Source organism: Stegostoma tigrinum, chromosome 6 (genome assembly GCF_030684315.1).
Source record: "Stegostoma tigrinum isolate sSteTig4 chromosome 6, sSteTig4.hap1, whole genome shotgun sequence".
NCBI lineage: Eukaryota > Metazoa > Chordata > Chondrichthyes > Orectolobiformes > Stegostomatidae > Stegostoma > Stegostoma tigrinum.
The window spans coordinates 88660843-88681259 of NC_081359.1; the positions used below are offsets into that span (position 1 = coordinate 88660843).

Genomic DNA, 20417 nt, shown 5'->3' on the forward strand with positions numbered 1-20417 from the left:
ACCTTTATTTGACCACTTTGATTATTTCATTGCAGTGATAAAAGCTTTTGTGTCTGTAGGTAAAAGTTGTTATGTTTGACAAGACTGGAACGATTACACATGGTGTTCCGAAGGTAATGAGAGTTCTAATCTTGGTAGATGTGACTGTGCTGCCATTGAAGAAATTGCTTGCAATTGTTGGCACTGCAGAAGCTAGCAGTGAGCATCCTCTTGGAAATGCTGTGGCCAAATACTGTAAAGAAGTAAGTCGTAGATATTTTTTACTTCTGTCAGTTTGTGTCCAGTCTTTACTCAAATCTTTTATATTATGTAATAGTATGCCATAGCCCTGGATTTTTCATTACTGGTAATGATAAAGCTGATCTGAATATTATTATGGAGCAAATTATGATGTGGTGGTACCGGTGTTGGAGTTGGGTAGGCAAAGGCAGGAATCACATGACACCAGGTTGTAGCCCAACAGGTTTGTTTGAAGTTGCAAGCTTTTGGATTGCTGCTTCTTCACCTGACTTAGAGTAAATCAGACAGCACCTTCCAGTCTCTGCGTGTGCACAGCTAAATGCATAAAAAAATTATAACTAGTACATTCAAGAATGAGGATGTGGTATAAGATTTAACTAACTATCAAATAACCTCTCTGCTGCTGAAAGTCTTGTAAGACCAGGATCTCATTGATTCAGAAATTACTTAGCAGAGAGATTTAAAATATGTAGTGTTTTAGATCATAAATCATTTAATCCCTACAATGTGGAAACTGGCCCCCTGGCCCAACAAGTCCAAGATGCCCCTCAGACATCCCATCCAGACCCATCCCCCTATAACCCACCTAATCAACATATCCCTGAACGCTATGGGCAATTTAGCATGGTCAGCCCACCTAGCCTGCACATTTTTGGACTGTGGGAGAAAACCCATGCAGACATGGGGAGAATGTGCAAAACTGCACACAGAACAGTCGCCCAAGGGGGAATTGAACCCAGATTCCTGACACTGTGAGGCAGCAGTGCTAACCACTGAGTCACTGTATTGCCCCTACTTTTGCTGTCTATCTGTTTCATATCCTGTTTCTCTCAACTCCTTTTGACCTTGTCCAATCTTTATCTCACATTTTATGCATGACTTCTAATTAATTTATACTTTGTTTGGAGTCTGCCCATGCCAGAGAGGATTCTTAATTCAAAGAGGTTAAAGTATTATGTTATTTCTTGTTGTACTGTCAAGCAACTTGTGCCTTACAGAAGTTGCTGCATTGATTTAAATACTACATTAGAGCAACACCTTCCCCGAAAGCACTGTCAAACTTTCTGGACAGCCATCAATGAGAAAATATTTTGTATTCACTGCAGAATTTGAGCCAAAATGTTCAGTTGTATTGTTGACAGTACTTCCTTGGCAATGCAATGTTCGACCACTTACACCAAAATTCTTGTTTTTTTTAAATCCTTAAAACTTTGCCAGTTAATAATAATTTGTACCAAGTCCATCATTGACCATTTTTAAAGCATTTGTGGTTTTGTAAGAACCGTGTTGCGAAAATAAATGTTACTGATCTGAGTGTTGTGTAATGTAACATACTTTTATAGCACTGTGTTTTCTTTAAAATAAACTAAAATAATCCCAATCTTTCCTCTTGACAAATGACCACTATTGAGCAGTCTCTCTAGCACCCCATTCCTTGTCTTCAATGTGAAGAGTAAGGAATTTTATTTTTCATGTTTGTTTAAAGTAACATTAATATTCATTCCTGGTATATTTCTAATGAATTTTTGCTGTCCCCTTAAATGGTACAAGTATCTTCCTATAGGAAATTGCATGGATTACCTTGGCTTTTGCTGATTATCTTGCCCAGGAACAGCATAATTTCTTCATTACATCCAATGACCCATATTAACCGCAGAATCTTATATACATTGGTATAGATCAGTCTACTGTACTTATCCTCATTCCTCTTTCTCACTTTTCATGCTGTTACTGTTCCACATATTTAGGGCAGAGTTTCACTTCATTTATCACAGTTTACTGGTATAAAACCTGTCTCTTCAAGTATACATATCTTCAGTTACCTAACTCATCTGCTACTCTCTTTCTCCTAATGAAAATCTTTGGGATTTTTCCAACTAAAATGTGTATTATAAATGTTATTTATTGTAGTTGAAGAATGTTTAAGTGTTTGATATAAGGTTGAGAAATATCTAAAGTTTTCCTGTTTGTTCCAGGAACTTGGCATAGATGTTTTGGGATACTGTACTGATTTTCAGTCTGTGCCAGGTTGTGGCATCAGCTGCAAAGTTACTAATATTGAAGCAATTGTGCTGAAAAGTGAACACAGTCTGAATAAACGTGAACATAGCACACACTCATTGAAGATTAATGATTTGCATGATGTTAATACAGTGCGGTCACAAACCACTTCAGAAGGTAATCCTAGCTTCTTTCAGAATTTTATTAAAAACCAAAAGTATTGCAGATGTTGTAAGTCAGGAACAAAAACAAAGTTGCTGGTAAAGCTCAGCAGGTCTGGTAGCATCTGTGGAGGAGAAAACAGTTATCGTTTCGGGTCCAGTGACCCTTCTTCAAAACTGATGATGGCTGGGAAAACGTCAGTTTATATGCAGAAAATAGGGAGGTGGGGGGTGCGGTGTGTGTAGGGAGTAAACGATAGGATAGAGGCCGAACACAGAGAAAGACAGTTGGACAGACAAAGGAGTTGCTAACGATCAGGCTGGGAGGGTGCGTAGCTGTTGATAGGGACTGTTAGTGACTAACAACAGGGGGTGTGTAATGGCAGGCTGTTGTAACAATGCCTGGAGTGTGGGGCCGGGGGCTGAGACATGGGAGAGTTTAGGCCCTAAAATTATTGAACTCAATATTGAGTCCGGAGGGTTGTAGGGTTGCCAAGTGGAAAATGAGGTGTTGTTCCTCCACCTTGCGATGGGCTTCACTGGAACACTGTAGGCAGTCTCCGGCTTGATACAGTGCTCCAGTGAAGCCCATTGCAAACTGGACGAACAACACCTCATTTTCCGCTTGGGGATCCTACAACCCTCCGGACTCAATATTGAGTTCAATAATTTTAGGGCCTAAACTCCCCCATGTCCCAGCTGCCCATCCCACACACCAGGCCTTGTTACCACATAGCCTGCCACTACACACCCGCTGTTGTTAGTCACTAACATTCCCCATTAATCTGATGAAGGGTCTAGGCCCGAAACGTCAGCTTTTGTGCTCCTGAGATGCTGCTTGGCCTGCTGTGTTCATCCAGCTTCACACTTTATTATCTTGGATTCTCCAGCATCTGCAGTTCCCATTATCTCTTCCCCATTAACAACTACTCACCCTTACAGCCTGATCGTTAGCAACTCCTTTTGTCCGTCCAACTGTCTTTCTCTCTCTCTTAGGGCTCTATCCTGTTGTTTACTCCCTACCCCACCCCCCTCCCTATTTTCTGCATATAAACTGATGTATTCCCAGCCGCCATCAGTTCTGAAAAAGAGTCACTGGACCCAAAACATTAACTCTGTTTTCTCCTCCACAGATGCTGCCAGATCTGCTGAGCTTTTCCAGCAGCCTTGTTTCCGTGTAGAATTTTATTGTTTATTTGAATGAATCAATTTGCAAACTGTTCATTATGTGACTAATGACTTTATTACATCGTAGTGATATTTTTTTCCAAATATAATGAATTTTGATAATCTTTATCAATGAAAACATTCAGAAAAGTAAACATATTCTTGTCATTCTTTATTGAACAGAAAACCATCAAATGGTGTATCACATGAAGTAACTCACAGGTGTTAAAATGCACAGATTTGCTGCCGTTTCTCTCAAATTGTCTACAAGAAATAAAAATGCAACATTACTGGTCTTCTCTGTATTGATGACTTTATCAGCCTTTGTCATATTAATATCACCTAGTCACACTCAAAATCGTTGATTTTGGAACAATTATAGTTTTTCTTTGTTTGTTCGTGGGATGTGGGTGTTACTAGTTGGGATAGCATTTATTGCACTGCCCTTATTCCCTCGAAGATGGTGGTGACCAGCTTTCTTGAAATGCTGCAGTCTGTTTTGCTATAGGCAGAACCACAGTGACATTAGGGAGGGAGTTCCAGGATTTTAACAAAACACTAAAGGAACGGTAATGTATCTCTAAATCAGAATGGTGAGTGGCTTGGAAGTGATAATGCAGGTGATGGTATTTCCATCTATCTTCTTCCATTCTCCATAACGTATGCACAGGAGTAGGCCATTCAACACTTTGAGCCTGTTTCTCTTGATAATAGTAGTTGAGTTTGAAAGGTGCTATTTAAGTATTCTTGGTGAATTTTAGCATTAAATGGTAATAGATGCTACTGAGCATCACTGGTGTGGGGATTGAAGTTTTTCCAGATGTGGAAAGGTTTTGGATATCTGAAGCACAAAAGGACATAGGAGTTGTAATTCAGGATTCTCTTAAGATTATTTGCAGATTCAGTTGGAAGTCAGGAAATTCAGTGCAGTGTTAGCATTCATTTCAAGGGGGCTAGAATACAAGGGCAGGCATGTACTGTCGAGGCTGTATAAGGTTTTGGTCAAACCTAATTTGTAATATTGTGGGCGCTTTTGGGCTCCCATAGGTAAGGAAGGAAGTGCTGGCCTTGAAAAGGTCCAGAACAGGCCCACAGGAATAATCCTGGGAATGAAGGGCTTGTCATTTGAGGTGCAGTTGAGCACTCTGGGTCTGTACTCCAAGATTCCTGAGTGGTGTTGGAGCTGAAATCATCCAGTCAGGTGGGTTAGTTACACGCTGCAGGATTCCAGTCTCTCATCTACTCCTTTTATACCCAGCTATTCCAGATCAACTTCTGGTCAGTGGCTCTGGGACCAGTGGTTGACAGTGGGGGGAATTTACTGATGGCTAAATGCCAATCAATGTCAAGGGGCGATGGTTAGATTCCACCTTTACATAGAGACCTAGACTTGCACAGCATGGAAGCAGACCCTTTGGTCCAACTTTTTCATTATTGACCAGATATCCTAAATTAATCCGGTCCCATTTGTCAGCATTTGGCCCATTTCCCCCTCAACCTTTCCTACTCATATACCCATCCAGATATCCATTAAATGTTGTATTTGTACCAGCCACCACACTTCCTCTGACAGCTCATTCCATTCACGTACCACCCTCTGCATGAAAAAGTTGCACTTCAGGTTCCTTTTAAATCTTTCATCTCTCACTTTGAACCTATGACCTCTAGTTTTACACTCCCCCTACCCTGGGGAAAAGATGCTGACAATTCACCCTAACCATGTCCTTCATGATTTTATAAACTTCTACAAGGTCACCCCTCAGTGTCTGATGCTTTAGAGAAAATAGCCCCAGCTTACTCAGCCTCTTCTATAGCTCAAACCTTCCATCCCTGTCAACATCCTTTCTAAGTCTTTTCTGATCCCATTCAAGTTTAACAACATATTTCCCAAAGCAGGGAGACTTGAATTGCATGCAACATTCCAAAAGTGACCTAACCAAAGTCTTGTACCAGCCTTGTTACCCCATGATTGGAGATTGCCTGGCAGTTGTTTGGAGCAAATATTACTTGCAGTTGTCAGTCCAACCTGGATTTTATCTTGGCCTTGCTGCATTTCAGTATGAGCTGCTTTAGCCCCTGAGGTTCATGGATGTTGCTGAACATTGTGCAGTCAGGGACTAATATCTCCACATCTGACTTTATGATGAGAAAGTCATTGATGTAAAGGTGAAGAAGGTTGGGCCCAGGACACTATTCTCGAGAACTCCAGCAGAGATTTCCTAGAAGTGAGATGACTGACCACCAACAACCACGGATATCTTCCTTTATGCCAGGTACGGCTCCAGCCAGTCTCCAGCTCCCATTGACTCAGATTTTGCTAAAGCTCCTCGATGCCACACTTGGTCAAATGTGATCTTGAAATCAAAAATAATAATTCTTGCCTCACCTAAATTGTTTAAAGGCCTGTACATTAATTAACAGCATTTTTAAAACTCTCTTTAGGTGCAGTAGCTTCTCAGGCCTACTCAGTGTTAATTGGAAACCGGGAGTGGATCACACGCAATGGTTTACATGTTGGCAGTGAGGTTAATGAGGCCATGACCAGTCACGAAATGAAAGGTCAAACAGCAGTGTTGGTGGCCATTGACGGTAAGATCCATGTAATAAGAGTTTCTCAATTGAATTTTTATCATGCATTTAGATGTCACTGATCAACATTGCAAATAACTGGTAATAATCTCTCAGAATAAATGACAACTGCAAAAGTAGAGAAATAGGAAAAAATAGCAAAGCTATAATAAAGCAGCTACATGTATGCTAACTACCAGATACAGCTGCTGCAGGCTTAGCTGAACGATTCACAGATGCAGATCAGGTCTAAATTCTGCAATTTTGCTACATCCAGTCATGAATGGTGGTGGAGAATCACTCAGCTCATTGAAGGTGGAGACTCCACTAATAGTCTCATTCTTAATGATGAGGGAGTCCAATCCATTGGTGCAAAAAATAATGCTGAAGCTTTTGTAATAATTTTAGCTGAAAGTCCCAGGTGGCTGATACATCTCACTCTGCTCCAGAGGTTCCCAACACCAGAAATGCCCGCCTTCGATCAATTCAGTTCACTTCAAGTGATATCAGTGCATGTCTGAACATACTTGATACCCCAAGGCTATGAGTACTGACAACTTTCTGGCAATAGTGCAGACAGCTTGTCCTCCAGAGCTTGCCATGCAACTGGCCAAACTATCAGTACATCTGCAACACTGGCATCTACACAGCAATGTAGAAAGTTTCCCACATTTGCACAAGACATACCTGTACACAAAAAGCAGGACAATCCAACTTGATTGATTATCACCCCATCATTCCCTATCAATCATCAGCAAAGTAACTGAATGGGTCATCAGGTCGCTGGCATTCTGTTTGGGCTCAGTCAGAGCCACTTAGTCCCTGACTTCATTATGGCCTCCGTTCTTATAAACTGAGGTCTGAATTTTGCAAGGTGAGGTGAGACTATGACTGCCTTTGACAACAAGGCTACATTTGACCAAATGCAGCATCAAGGAATACCAGCAGAACTAAACTTACTCCATGGTTCTCACTATCTCAGTTGGTTGGGGCCAATGGAATTGTGGTCAATGGATATTAGCATTTATGTTTCAGTGTAGGAGTTCCTCAGAATAATGTTCCAGGTCCAGGCATCTTCAGTGCTTCATCTGTGACCTCCTTTCCATCATAAGCGGGAATGTTCACTGATGATCAAAGAGTATTCAGCGCCATTTGAGACTCCTCAGATGTTGAAGCAGTCCGTGCCCAAATGTAGCAACTCCTCTACAATCCAGGCTTTGACTGGCAAGTAGCAAATAACACTTGTGCTACGTAGATATCAGGCTTAAATGGTAGCACATTCATAAAACTTGCACCATCACTGGTGCACAGTAGCATCAGTGTATCCCATTTTCAAGATGTACTACAGAAATTTTCCAACCCTCCTTAGGTAGCACCATCCAAACACGTGGCCACCACCATCTAGAAGACAAAGGTAACAAATACATGGGAACACAACCATCTTCCTGTTTCTGTTAACTCATTGACCATCTTGTATCACTGTTCTTCAGTATCACTGGATCAAAATCTTGGAACTCCCATCCCTAAGAGGACTGTGAATGCACATTCATCAAATGGACTGCTGTGGTTTGATCTGGGAATGGCCAATAAGTCAGCCGGCAAAACCCATGTCCCCTCAATGTATGAATAAAAAAGATGCTAGGTATTAGTCATTTTGATTCAGTACAAGTTACCAAGAAATGACAAGGTGCTGGTTGCAGCAAAATGAAGAATCTCAACAACATGCCAGGCGTTGTGCTAGATACATTTAAATTTTTCTCGATCTGCTCTAATATATTTTTGACACTATGGAGCTGGATGCATAGTGGTATTATAGCTAGACTTGCAATCCAGAAGTTCGAACTGATATGCTAAGGACACAAGTTAGAATGCTACCATGGTAGATGGTGAAATTTGAATTCATTAAAAAATGCCAGTCATGAAAAGCTACTTTAATCGTAACCCATGTGACAGTTCTGTTAAAACACATCTGGCTCATCCATGTCCTTTAGGGAGCAAACAAAAAAAACTTGCATCTACATGATAAAATGTTAAGTTTTTTGATATTTTCAATTCACAAATAGCAGGACAAGTATAAATTAGCCATTTACCATCCTGTCAGTTTACTCTCATTCATCAATATTGAGAAAAGCTACCACTGGCATTTGAAACAAGCAGCACATGCTCAGTAATAACCTGCTAACCACTAGTCAGTTTGGATTCTGCAATTTTTATGTGGAAGATAGTGGCAATGTGACAATACTGGATCAGCAATCCATGCAAGTTTTCAGAGGTTGGGCTTCCAGATTCAATTTACGCTGTGGTGGCTGGTGGAAATTATATTTTCGTAGAATTTTTCAAAGTCTGGATACTCCGAAATAGTGACCATGACACTGTTATAGATTGCAATTAAAAAAACACACAGCTAATTCATTAATATCCATAGAGAAGGAAATTTGCCATCCTTATCTGGCCTTGCCTACGTGTAAAACCAGAGTCGCAACTGTACAGTTGTGTTGATTGGCATTCAAAAGATTTCAATTCTTGAGGTGCATTAAGAATGATTGCCCTTAACGTCAATGCGACATTTGACTGATTGCAGTGTTAAGAATCCTTTGTAAAATTACAACTAATTAGGACTCATGGGGAAACTCCCCACCGTCTGTGTAATACTTAACAGGAAAGGAAGCCGATATTATTGGAGGCCAGTTTCCACTCAAGGATGTCCCTGCAAGAATTGCCTAGATTAGTCCTATGCTGGACCAACTTCAGTTGCTTATATAAGTCAGAAGTTTTGCAGTCTTCAGTTCCATTTGCAACTCCTCAGAAAATGAAGCTGGCAGCACTCACATGCAGGAAGACCCAGAGAACCATCAGACTTGGCTAAATGAGTGGCAGGTAGCTTTTGCACCATAGAAGTGACGCTCAATGGCATCGCCATCTCTGAGAAGGGATTATCTAATCTACCTCCTCATAATATTCAACAGTATTCCCATTGTTGAACTCTCTGGACCAACAATTTCCTGAGAATTCCCATTAGCAATAAACTCAACTGGGTCACTCCTGTAAATGGCACATGTGAGAGGAAGGAATTATGTAGTGGAGAACTCATTTCCTGGCTCCCCAAAGGTTTTCTACCATCAGAAAGTTACAAGTCAGAATTGTGATGGAATATCCCTGCTTGAGTGGAGAACTGCAACTCCGACAATCTCTGGGAACTCAACACCAATCAAGTTACAGTTGCCTGCTCAATTAACACCTTATCTAGCAACTTCAGTGGTACATAATGGCATCATCTACAAGATATACTGCCACATGTGAAGATTTGTTCAAAAGCGCCTTGCTAACCTCCAACTTCTACCACCTAAAGAAACAAGCTTAATAGGCATGTGGAATCATCACCAGCTGTAGGGTTGGTCCCATGTAAGTCAAGCTCTTGGAAATATATCACTATTACTGTCACTGGGTCAAAATGCTGGTACTTCTTCCCATATAGTACCTTTTAAGGGAATACCTGCTGCAAATAGCCTGCAGCAATTCAGAAAGACATCTTACTTAACACCACTTTGAGACAAATAAGGATGGGCAGTAAATTTTGACTTTGCCAGCAATGTCCACTATGAACCAATAGAAAAAGCTTACTTGGAGACAATCTGGTGTAATAAAACATAATGTTTTTATGAACGTCATTTTTATAATGTTTTTGTGATATGAATTGTTATTTCCTATTGAATTATGTAAAAATAAGTTGTAAGGATAAGATTGCTTTGATATTTTTCAGCTCAACTTGTCCTAAACTGGACTAACCAGTGCAGTGGTTTAAATGTGTTTCAAGTACAATACATGTCCGGCACAAATCATGCAATATTTTGCGTTGGTTTACAATGCATGCCATTGGAGGCCAACCCCAGTCTTAAATCTGGCCATGCTTTAAATTGAATTAATCACTGTTACAAGGTTTCACTAATTGCACTCATTTGCTAGCTTCAAAAAGGTCCTCAAGATTAAACATTTTTTTAGGCAGAAGAACTGTAATTGAAATTTTTAGCAGCAAAAGAATACATTTCCTTGCAAAATAATTCTTGTAATTTTGGTGTGACTTCCTCGGCTATCTTTAAAGATAGGGTGTATTTTTCTATTTTTAGGGGCATAAAGATAAATTAGACACTGATCATTGTACTTTCAATGTTTTTCATCTTGTGATGCTTTCAGTCATTTTTATTATGCCTGCTTCACTCTTTCTTTGTTGAAAGTAAAGCTGTAGGTGCTGAAACTCAAGAGTTGACATGAATAGGAATTTACAGCACCAGTGAAAAGAGAAGTCAGATTAGTGTTTGGGTAAACATAAGTGAATTTTTCAATAAGACTGAATAGAATAAAAGACAGCCAGTAAAACAGCAGGCACCAAGAAAGCCCTATGATCGCTCATCCTGTTGCATGAAATAGTTATTGGGTAGTTGCTTAAAATAAGAATAATTTAACAGAGCTGAAATTTGCTGAAAGCTAAGCAAAGAAAGAAGATAATGTACTGAAAATATTAAATGGAAACTGCTAGAACTTTGTGACTTTGGACAGGGAGGGATTAGGTAACTGGTAATACTCCAATAAATTTGTATGAAGTAAGTATGTACAGGGTGCCCAAAATTGCTATGAAGAAATGTAATGCAATGATATTGATTTAATATTGAAAAGAATACTGAGCACAAAAACAAGAGTTGTAAATATCATGTGCAGATTTAATTTAAAAAGATTGCCATGGTATTTCCTAAGATTGAGTGAATGATATATTTTATTTTTCCAAGGTACACTGTGTGGAATGATAGCAATTGCAGATACAGTCAAACCTGAAGCTGCACTCGCTGTGTACACACTGAATAATATGGGAGTGGATGTGGTGCTATTAACAGGTGACAACCGCAAAACAGCAACAGCCATTGCCAGCCAGGTAGATTTTAATAAAGTTTGATTGATCTCTGTGAGTATACTCCCTGCATTTGATGAAATAATTTCAAAATAGATTTTACACACACCTGAGAGAGCAGACAGTTAACCTGTCTGAAAATTAGACCTCAGTATTACACTGGACATTAATATTCGAGTCTGTAGAGGGAACTTGAACCCACAGTGTACTGACTCAGAGGCAAGAGTGCTACTATCTGAACCCACAGGGGCAAGGGTATCCAATCTTCTCAGAAGATCCAGAAGCTGATCACAATGGTTCTTTTGTAAATGGGCTTTTTATTAGAGTAATAATCATAAACCTAGTCCTTTGAAATTATTGCATGACTCTTGATTTCTTAGAACCCAGTCACCTTACTACCTTACTATAGTTCAGGAGTGAACTGTTAAATACATATGTTTATTAGTACGCTTTGTGACTTCTGTCTCCTCAGAGGTGAAAATTCAGCATTTATATTTTAAGTTCTTCAGATTTCAAGACAAATACTTTTAAAAGACATTTTCCAGATCCTGGAACAGTGCATATTATAACTAAGAGATGCTTGACCCATTTACTATTCCTGATTACAGCCATCAGAAATTAAAAATATCAAAGTATTTTACGTTTAATGCAAAATAGGCAACGAATTCTCCAATTGTTTATGCAAATGTTTCCACTTTTTAAGGTTGGCATCAAGAAAGTGTTTGCAGAGGTTCTTCCCTCACATAAAGTAGCCAAAGTGCAGGAACTTCAGGATCAGGGGAAAATTGTGGCAATGGTAGGAGATGGTGTAAATGATTCTCCAGCCCTGGCGAAAGCTGATGTGGGAATTGCCATAGGAACTGGCACAGATGTGGCTATTGAAGCAGCAGATGTCGTGCTTATTAGGGTGAGTCAGTGTTTATGTTCCTACAATATTTATTTAGCTCAACTTTAGTACTTAGATTATGTAAATATAGATCAGGGTAAAAATTGCTACTTGTTTATATTTTGTGCTATCATACATTCTTTGTTTTGCCCCCAGAATGATCTGCTAGATGTTGTAGCTAGTATTGATTTGTCGAAACAGACTGTTCGTCGAATTCGGATCAATTTTATTTTTGCTTTCATTTATAATCTTGTAGGAATCCCTATTGCTGCTGGTGAGTCAGTGTGTTTCTCTGCTTTATTTGCTGCAAATGTTACATGGTCATATTTAATTTTATACTGGTGTTACATGCATACTGCTATTCTATAACCAAACCACTTTTAAATTATGTAAGAACTGTGCTAATACTATTGAAATTCCCTAACTTGAGGTTAATGCTGCTGCCTTCAAGTTAAAACTTCCAGCAGTCATTCAGGACCTGTCTCTAGAAAGATGTTTTCCATGTGTCTTCTGAGGAACGGACCTTTTATTGAGCTCAAACAGTGTTGTTGGTTGTTGGAGCTGATTGCTAGAAGTATCTTTAAGGGGAAATGAAGGGAAATAACCCATTTGAAAACACCTAGAAATTGCTTAACTACTGTTTTACAATTCCACTGTAGCTTCAACAGGAAGGCAACTTTCTCTTGAGTGTTATAAAATTATGGCAAAAACATAAACCACTTTGTGCACATACTGTGCTGATCAAGATGGTGTCATACCACATCAATTGTCCTAAAATGTCTTTATTGCCACATGTTTTATGTAACAAAAACGGGAGACATTGCATTGCATTTGCAATGTGAATGCTAAATTTAGATCTCACTAACTGTAATTATGAAGGATAGTATATAGAACATAGAACAATACAGCGTAGAACAGGCCCTTCGGCCCTCAATGTTGTGCCGACCTGTGAACTAATCCAAGCCCATCCCCCTACACTATCCCGTCATCATCCATAAGCTTATCCAAGGACTGTTTAAATGCCCCCAATGTGGCTGAGTTAACTACATTGGCAGGCAGGGCATTCCACACCCTTACCACTCTGAGAAAAGAACCCGCCTCTGGCATCTGTCTTAAATCTATCACCCCTCGTACAAGCCGACGCCATCATCCCAAGAAAAAGACTGTCCACCCTATCTAATCCTCTGATCATCTTGTATGTCTCTATTAAATCCCCTCTTAGCCTTCTTCTCTCCAATGAGAACAGACCCAAGTCCCTCAGCCATTTCTCATAAGACCTTCGGTCCAGACCAGGCAACATCCTGGTAAATCTCCTCTGCACTTTGTCCAATGCTTCCACATCCTTCCTGTAATGGGGTGACCAGAACTGTACGCAATATTCCAAGTGAGGCCGTACTAGCATTTTGTACAGTTGCAGCATGACATCACGGCTCTAGAACTCAATCCCTTTATCAATAAAACCTGACACACTGTATGCCTTCTTAACAGCGCTAGCAACCTGGGTGGAAACTTTCAGGGATCTGTGTACATAGGCACCAAGATCCCTCTGCACATCCACACTACCGAGAATCTTTCCATTGACCCAGTATTCTGCCTTCCTATTACTCTTCCCAAAGTGAATCACCTCACATTTATCTGCACCGAACTCCATTTGCCGCCTTTCAGCCCAATTCTGCAGTTTATCCAAGTCTCCCTGCAACCTGCAACATTCGTCCACACAGTCCACTACTCCACCGACTTTCTGCAAACTTACTAACCCATCCACCTATGCCTGCATCCAAGTCATTTATAGAAATGACAAACAGCAGTGGTCCCAAAACTGATCCTTGTGGCATGCCACTAGTAACTGGACTCCAGGCTGGATATTTTCCATCAACCACCACTTGTCGCCTTCTTACAGAAAGCCAGTTTCTAATCCAAACTGCTAAATTTCCCTCAATCCCATGCCTCTGTATTTTCTCCAATAGCCTACCATGTGGAACCATTATCAAAGGCTTTACTGAAGTCCATGTACACTGCCCTACCCTCATCCACATGCTTGGTCACCTTCGCAAAAAACTGAGGTTTGTGAGACACGACCTGCCCTTGACGAATCCATGTTGACTATCTTCAATCAAATTGTTGCTTGCTAGATGATTATAAATCCTAACTCTTATAATCCTTTCCAAAACTTTTCCTACAACAGACGTAAAACTCACTTGTCTATAATTACCTGGGTCATCTCTACTGCCCTTCTTAAACAAGGGCACAACATTTGCAATCCTCCAGTCCTCTGGTACTAAACTTGTAGACAATGGCGACGCAAAGGTCATAGAACATAGAACGTTACTGCACAGTACAGGCCCTTCGGCCCTTGATGTTGTGCCAACCTGTCATACCGATCTCAAGCCCATCTAACCTACTCTATTCCATGTACGTCCATATGCTTAACCAATGACGACTTAAATGTACCTAAAGTTAGCGAATCTACTACCTTTGCAGGCAAAGCGTTCCATTCCCTTACTACTCTGAGTAAAGAAACTACCTCTGACATCTGTCCTATATCTTTCACCCCTCAATTTAAAGCTATGCCCCTCGTGCTCGTTGTCACCATCCTAGGAAAAAGGCTCTCCCTATCCACCCTATCTAACCCTCTGATTATTTTATATGTTTCAATTAAGTCACCTCTCAACCTTCTCTCTAATGAAAACAGCCTCAAGCCCCTCAGCCTTTCCTCGTCAGACCTTCCCTCCATACCAGGCAACATCCTAGTAAATCTTCTCTGCACCCTTTCCAAAGCTTCCACATCCTTCTTATAATGCGGTGACCAGAACTGTACACAATACTCCAAGTGCGGCCGCACCAGAGTTTTGTACAGCTTCACCATAACCTCTTGGTTCCAGAAGAACCCTCTATTAATAAAAGCTAAAACACTGTGTGCCTTCTTAACAATCCTGTCAACTTGGGTGGCAACTTTCAAGGCCAAAGGCTCCGCCATCTCCTCCCTAGCTTCCCAGAGAATCCTCTGAAAAATCCCATCAGGCCCAGAGGATTTGTCTACCTTCTTACCTTCTAGAATTGATAACACCACCTCCTTACTAACCTCAATCCTTTCAAGTCTAATAGCCCATATCTCAGTCTTCTCTACAATATTCTCCTTTTCCTAAGTGAAAAAAGATGAAAAATATTCGTTTAGCACCTCTCCAATCTCCACAGGGTCCATACACAACTTCCCACTTCTATCTTTTGCAGGCCCTATTCTTACCCGAGTCATCCTTTTAGAACATGGAAAAGTACAGCACAGTACCGGCCCTTCGGCCCACGATGTTGTGCCATGGAATATTCCTAATCCAAAAATAAAATAACCTAACCTACATTCTCCTCAATTCACTGCTGTCCATGTGCCTGTCCAGCAGTCGCTTAAATGTCACTAATGACTCTGCTTCCACGACTACCACTGGTAAACTATTTCATGCGCTCACAACTCTCTGGGTGAAGAACGTCCCTCTGACGTCTCCTCTATACCTTCCTCCTAACACCTTAAAACTATGACCCCTTGTGGCAGTCAGTGCTGCCCTGGAGAAAAGTCTCTCTCTGGCTATCGACTCTATCCATGCCTCTCATTATCTTGTACACCTCGATCAGGTCACTTCTCTTCCTCCTTCTCTCCAAAGAGAAAAGTCCGAGCTCAGTCAACCTCTCCTCATAAGACAAGCCCTCCCGTCCAGGCAGTATCCTGGTAAACCTCCTTTGCACCCTCTCCAAAGCCTCCACATCTTTCCTATAATAGGGCGACCAGAACTGGACACAATATTCCAAGTGTGGTCTCACCAGGGTTTTGTAGAGCTGCAGCATAACCTTGCTGCTCTTAAACCCGATCCCCCTGTTAAAGGAAGTCAAAACACCATATGCTTTCTTAACAACCTTATCCACCTGGGTGGCAACTTTGAGGGAGCTATGCACTTGAACACCAAGATCCCGCTGTTCCTCCACACTGCTGAGAATCCTGCCTTTAATCCTATATTCAGCATGTAAGTTGGACCTTTCAAAATGCATCACTTCGCATTTATCCAGGTTGAACTCCATCTGCCATTTCTCAGCCCAGCTCCGCATTCTGTCGATGTCTCGCTGAAGCCTGCAATAGCCCTCGATACTATCAACGGCACCTCCAACCTTTGTGTCATCAGCAAACATACTAACCCACCCCTCAACTTCCTCATCCAAGTCATTTATAAAATCTACAAAGAGCAGAGGCCCAAGAACAGAGCCCTGCGGGACACCACTCAGCACTGACCTCCAGGCAGAATATTTACCATCTACAACCACTCTCTGCCTCCTGTCAGCCAACCAATTCTGAACCCAGACAGCCAAATCACCCTGTATCCCATACCTCCTGACTTTATGAATGAGCCTGCCATGGGGAATCTTATCAAATGCCTTGCTGAAGCCCAATGTACACCACATCCACTGCTCGACCCTCGTCAACCTGTCTTGTGACTTCCTCAAAGAACTCAATAAGATTTGTAAGGCATGACCTGACTCCCTTTAATCACGCTATCCTTTTCCAAATAGTCATAAATCCTATCCCTCAGAATTCTTTCCAAAACCTTGCTGACCATAGAATTAAGACTGACTGGTCTGTAATTTCCAGGCATTTCCCTATTCCCTCTCTTGAAAAGAGGAACAACATTTGCCTCCCTCCAATCTTCTGGTACTACTCCCTGAGTACTGAGTGGTGTCCCGCAGGGCTCTGTTCTCTTTGTATTCCTCACATACCTATAGAAAGCTTTAGGCTTCTCCTTTATTCTACCTGCTAATGACTGCTCATGTCCTCTCCTTGGTCTTCTCAACTCTCTCTTTAAATCCTTCCTAGCTAATCTGTAACTCTCCATCGCCTCATCTGAACCATCTTGTCTCAACGACACATAAGCCTTCCTCTTCAGCTTAACAAGAGATACAATTTCTTTAGTAAACCACGGTTCCCTTACCTTATCACTTCCTCCCTGCCTGACAGTGTGCGTCCTTGATAGGTATGTCCCTATCTGTTCCTTAAACCAGCTCCACGTTTCGATTGTCCCCATCCCCTGCATTTTGCTGCCTCATTCTATGTCTCCAAAGTCTTGCCTAATCGCATTATAATTTCCCTTCCCCCATCTAAACTCTTTCCCTGTGGCATGTTCCTATCCCTTTCCATTGCTAAACTAAACGTAACTGAATTATTGTTACTCTCTCCAAAGTGCTCACCCACCACGAAATCAAACACCTGGCCTGGTTCATTACCAAGTACCAGATCCAGTGTGGCCTCCCTGCTTGAGGGCCCTTGGACATATTGTGTCAGGAAACCCTCCTGCACACATTGGACAAAAACTGATCCATCCGACGTGCTAGAGTTATAGCATTTCCAATCAATGTTTGGGAAGTTAAATCTCCCATAATGACCACCCTGTTCCTTTCACTCCTGCCCAGAATTGTTTTGCCAATCCTCTCCTCCACATCCCTGGAACTTTGCGGAGGCCTATTAAAAAAAAACTCGCAGCAGTGTGACCTCTCCTCTCCTGTTTCTGACCTCAGCCCATACCACCTCAGTAGACAAGTCCTGGCCAAAAGTTCTTTCAGCCACCATTATACTGACGTTGATGAACAAAGCCACACCTCCCCCTCTTTTACCACCTTCCCTGATCTTTATGAAAGATCTAAATCCTGGAACCTACAACATCCATTCTTGACCTTGCTGTATCCATGTCTCAGAAATGGCCACAACATCGAAGCCCCAGATACCTATTCATGCTGCAAGCTCACCTACCTTATAATGGATACGCCTGGCTTGAAATGGACACGCTTCAAACCAGCTTGCTGTCTGCCAGCACGCTCCTGTGACGGTGCAGTCCTCCATACACTCATCCTCCTGTGCACTGGAACTACACCGCAGGTTCCCATTCCCCTGCTGAGCTAGTTTAAATCCACCTGAATAGCAAATTTCCCACCCAGGATATTAGTACCCCTCTGGTTCAAGTAAAGACCGTCCTGTTTGTAGAGGTCCCACCTTGTCCAGAATGAGCCCCAATTATCCATATACCTGAAACCCTCCTGCGCCATCCCTGCAGCCACATGTTGAGCTGATATCTCTCCCTGTTCTTCGCCTCGCTATCATGTGGCACAGGTAACAAACCAGAGATAACAACTCTTTATTCTAGCTCTCAGCTTCTACCCTAGATCCCTGAAATCCTGCCTTAGATCCCTATTCCTCTTTCTACCTATGTCGTTGCTACCTATGTGGACCACGACCAGGGGTTGGTCACCCTCTCCCTTCAGGACCCCAAAAACACGATCCGAGACATCACGGACCCTGGCACCTGGGAGACAACACACCAACCGTGAGTCTCTTTCGTTCCCAACAAAGCTTCTATCTGACCCTCTAACTATTGAATCCCCAAATCCCCAATAACTAACACACTCCTCCTATTTCCTCCCCCCCCCCCCCCCCCCCCCCCCCCCACTGCCCATCTGTGCAAGAGGGACGGACTCTGTGCCAGTGCATGCCCCTTGTAAGTCCCCCCCCACCCAACAGTATCCAAAATGCTATACTTGTTTTTCAGGGGATCCCTGCACTGACTCTTTTTTGTTTCCCCCGCCCCCCGCTTCTAACAGTTACCCAGCTTTCTTCGAGTCTAGGAGTAACTACTTCCCTGTAACTCTTACCTATCATAGACTCTGCCTCCCGAATGATCCGAAGTTCATCCAGCTCCCGCTCCAGTTCCCAACGCGGTCTTGGAGCAGCAAGAGTTAGGTGCACTTCCTGCAGATCTACTTGGATGGAATACTAATGGCGTCCCTCACCTCAAATATCATGCAGGAAGAACATTCCTCTCCCTGCACTGCCGTCCCTGTTAGTCCCCTTATCAGAACATGATATAGTAATGTGAGAAAGATATATAAATAATAGATTGATATCTTGCATCTATTGAAATAATGCTGTAAACAAATGTAACATTGTAACAAGGTTATGTTTTTCATTTCCTCATGAGAACCGTGAAGGATTGAGGACAAACAAGTGGCACAGTGGTTAGCAGTGCTGTATCGTGTGGTCAGGGACCTGGGTTGGATTCCAGCCTTACTTAACTATCTTTGTGGAGCTAGCATTTTCTCCCACTGTCTGTGTGGGTGTCTGCCAGGTGTTCCAGTTTCTGCTAAATTGTTCTGTAATGTCCAGGGATATGCAGGTTAGGTGGATTAGCCGTGGTAAATGTGGGGTTATGGGCATAGGGTGGGGGTTTCCCTGAGATGCTTTTCAGAGGGTCATTGCAGAATCAATGGGCCACATGGTCCTTCTGCGCTTTAGGGATTCTACGATTCTATCTCAGGGGCTTCACCTGCCTCTGCTGGTTTGTCCTCAGGGGCATTTGCCAGTTGGGTACACAACATTTGATTGTGTTGAATTAAATCCAGCCTCATGTTTCTCTCAGTGCTTGATAGTTTGATCATTTGTTTTCTATCCTAGTAATATATTCAACTCCTGAAGTAAGATTATGTGGACTTTAAATTTCTTAGTTCAGCTTCATATTTTTTGTTTTAAGACTGACGTGGCATTTATTATTCAATTTTCTGTCAATTCACCATTCCAAAGAATTTTGGAAAATTATAGTCAAAATCTCTGTTAAATCTTGTGCATATTTCATTCAAGATTCTTAGATGTAAGCTTCAGCTGATTTGTTTTATCGAAATTAGAGTAACTTATGTTTTAAATGCTCTACATGCTCCCAAATTTCTAGGAGTTTTTTTGCCACTCGGCCTAGTTTTACAGCCATGGATGGGGTCTGCAGCAATGGCTGCTTCATCCGTTTCTGTCGTAGTTTCATCACTAATGCTGAGACTGTAAGTGACTGAGTTTAACATTTTCGCCGTGTCATACTTTTCCTAACAGTGGGGTCTAATGTTTGATATTTCAGAAACAAGTTGACTGTTCAAACATCAATTTGCATTTTATTATTTGAAAGAGATGGTACTGGATAATACTCTCAGCAGAACAAAAGAAGCTACATCAAATAATTCCTTTGATAAAAAATACCTGCAAATAGGATTGGCAACTTTGCACAAAAATGGTCCTAGTCAAAGCTACAAGTGAAATCGAATCTAGAATGATTACATCACAAAAATATCCAGATCCACTGCGTTATCTCTAATTTATGTTTTATCTCCAACGCATGCTCCATTAGCACATAGCAGATTCTAAGTACTTGCAGTGTAAAAGACCTCCTCATGTCACATTTCACCAATCATTTTAAGTTGGTGTTCTCTGGTTCGGGACCTTTCGCCTCAATGTGAAAGAGTAGATAGGGAGAAATCTGTCTAGACCCCTCAAAGCTTTGAACACATCCATCAAATCACTCTTAAGCCTGTCTTATCTAAGTCCAGTTTCTTCAATCTGTTAACACAACTGAAGTTCCTTATCCCTGAACCATTCTCTAAATCTTTCACATTGTTCATGAATTGTTGTGTTCCGAGTTGGACACATTTA

At 41.5% G+C, this 20417-nt stretch overlaps 1 protein-coding gene across 2 annotated transcripts in view; it reads left to right on the top strand.

The window, feature by feature from the left end:
* Positions 1-20417, top strand: part of LOC125453414 (copper-transporting ATPase 2-like) — a 103057-nt gene that overhangs the window by 73923 nt on the left and 8717 nt on the right. The window contains exons 14-20 of one of the 2 annotated variants that reach the window (XM_048532972.2): positions 60-242; positions 2217-2418; positions 6012-6158; positions 10919-11061; positions 11741-11944; positions 12080-12197; positions 19672-19774. In XM_048532972.2, the coding sequence (XP_048388929.2) occupies positions 60-242; positions 2217-2418; positions 6012-6158; positions 10919-11061; positions 11741-11944; positions 12080-12197; positions 19672-19774 (1100 nt within the window). The remainder of the gene's footprint in view (positions 1-59; positions 243-2216; positions 2419-6011; positions 6159-10918; positions 11062-11740; positions 11945-12079; positions 12198-19671; positions 19775-20417) is intronic. The other variant, XM_059646752.1, reaches the window with a different exon arrangement.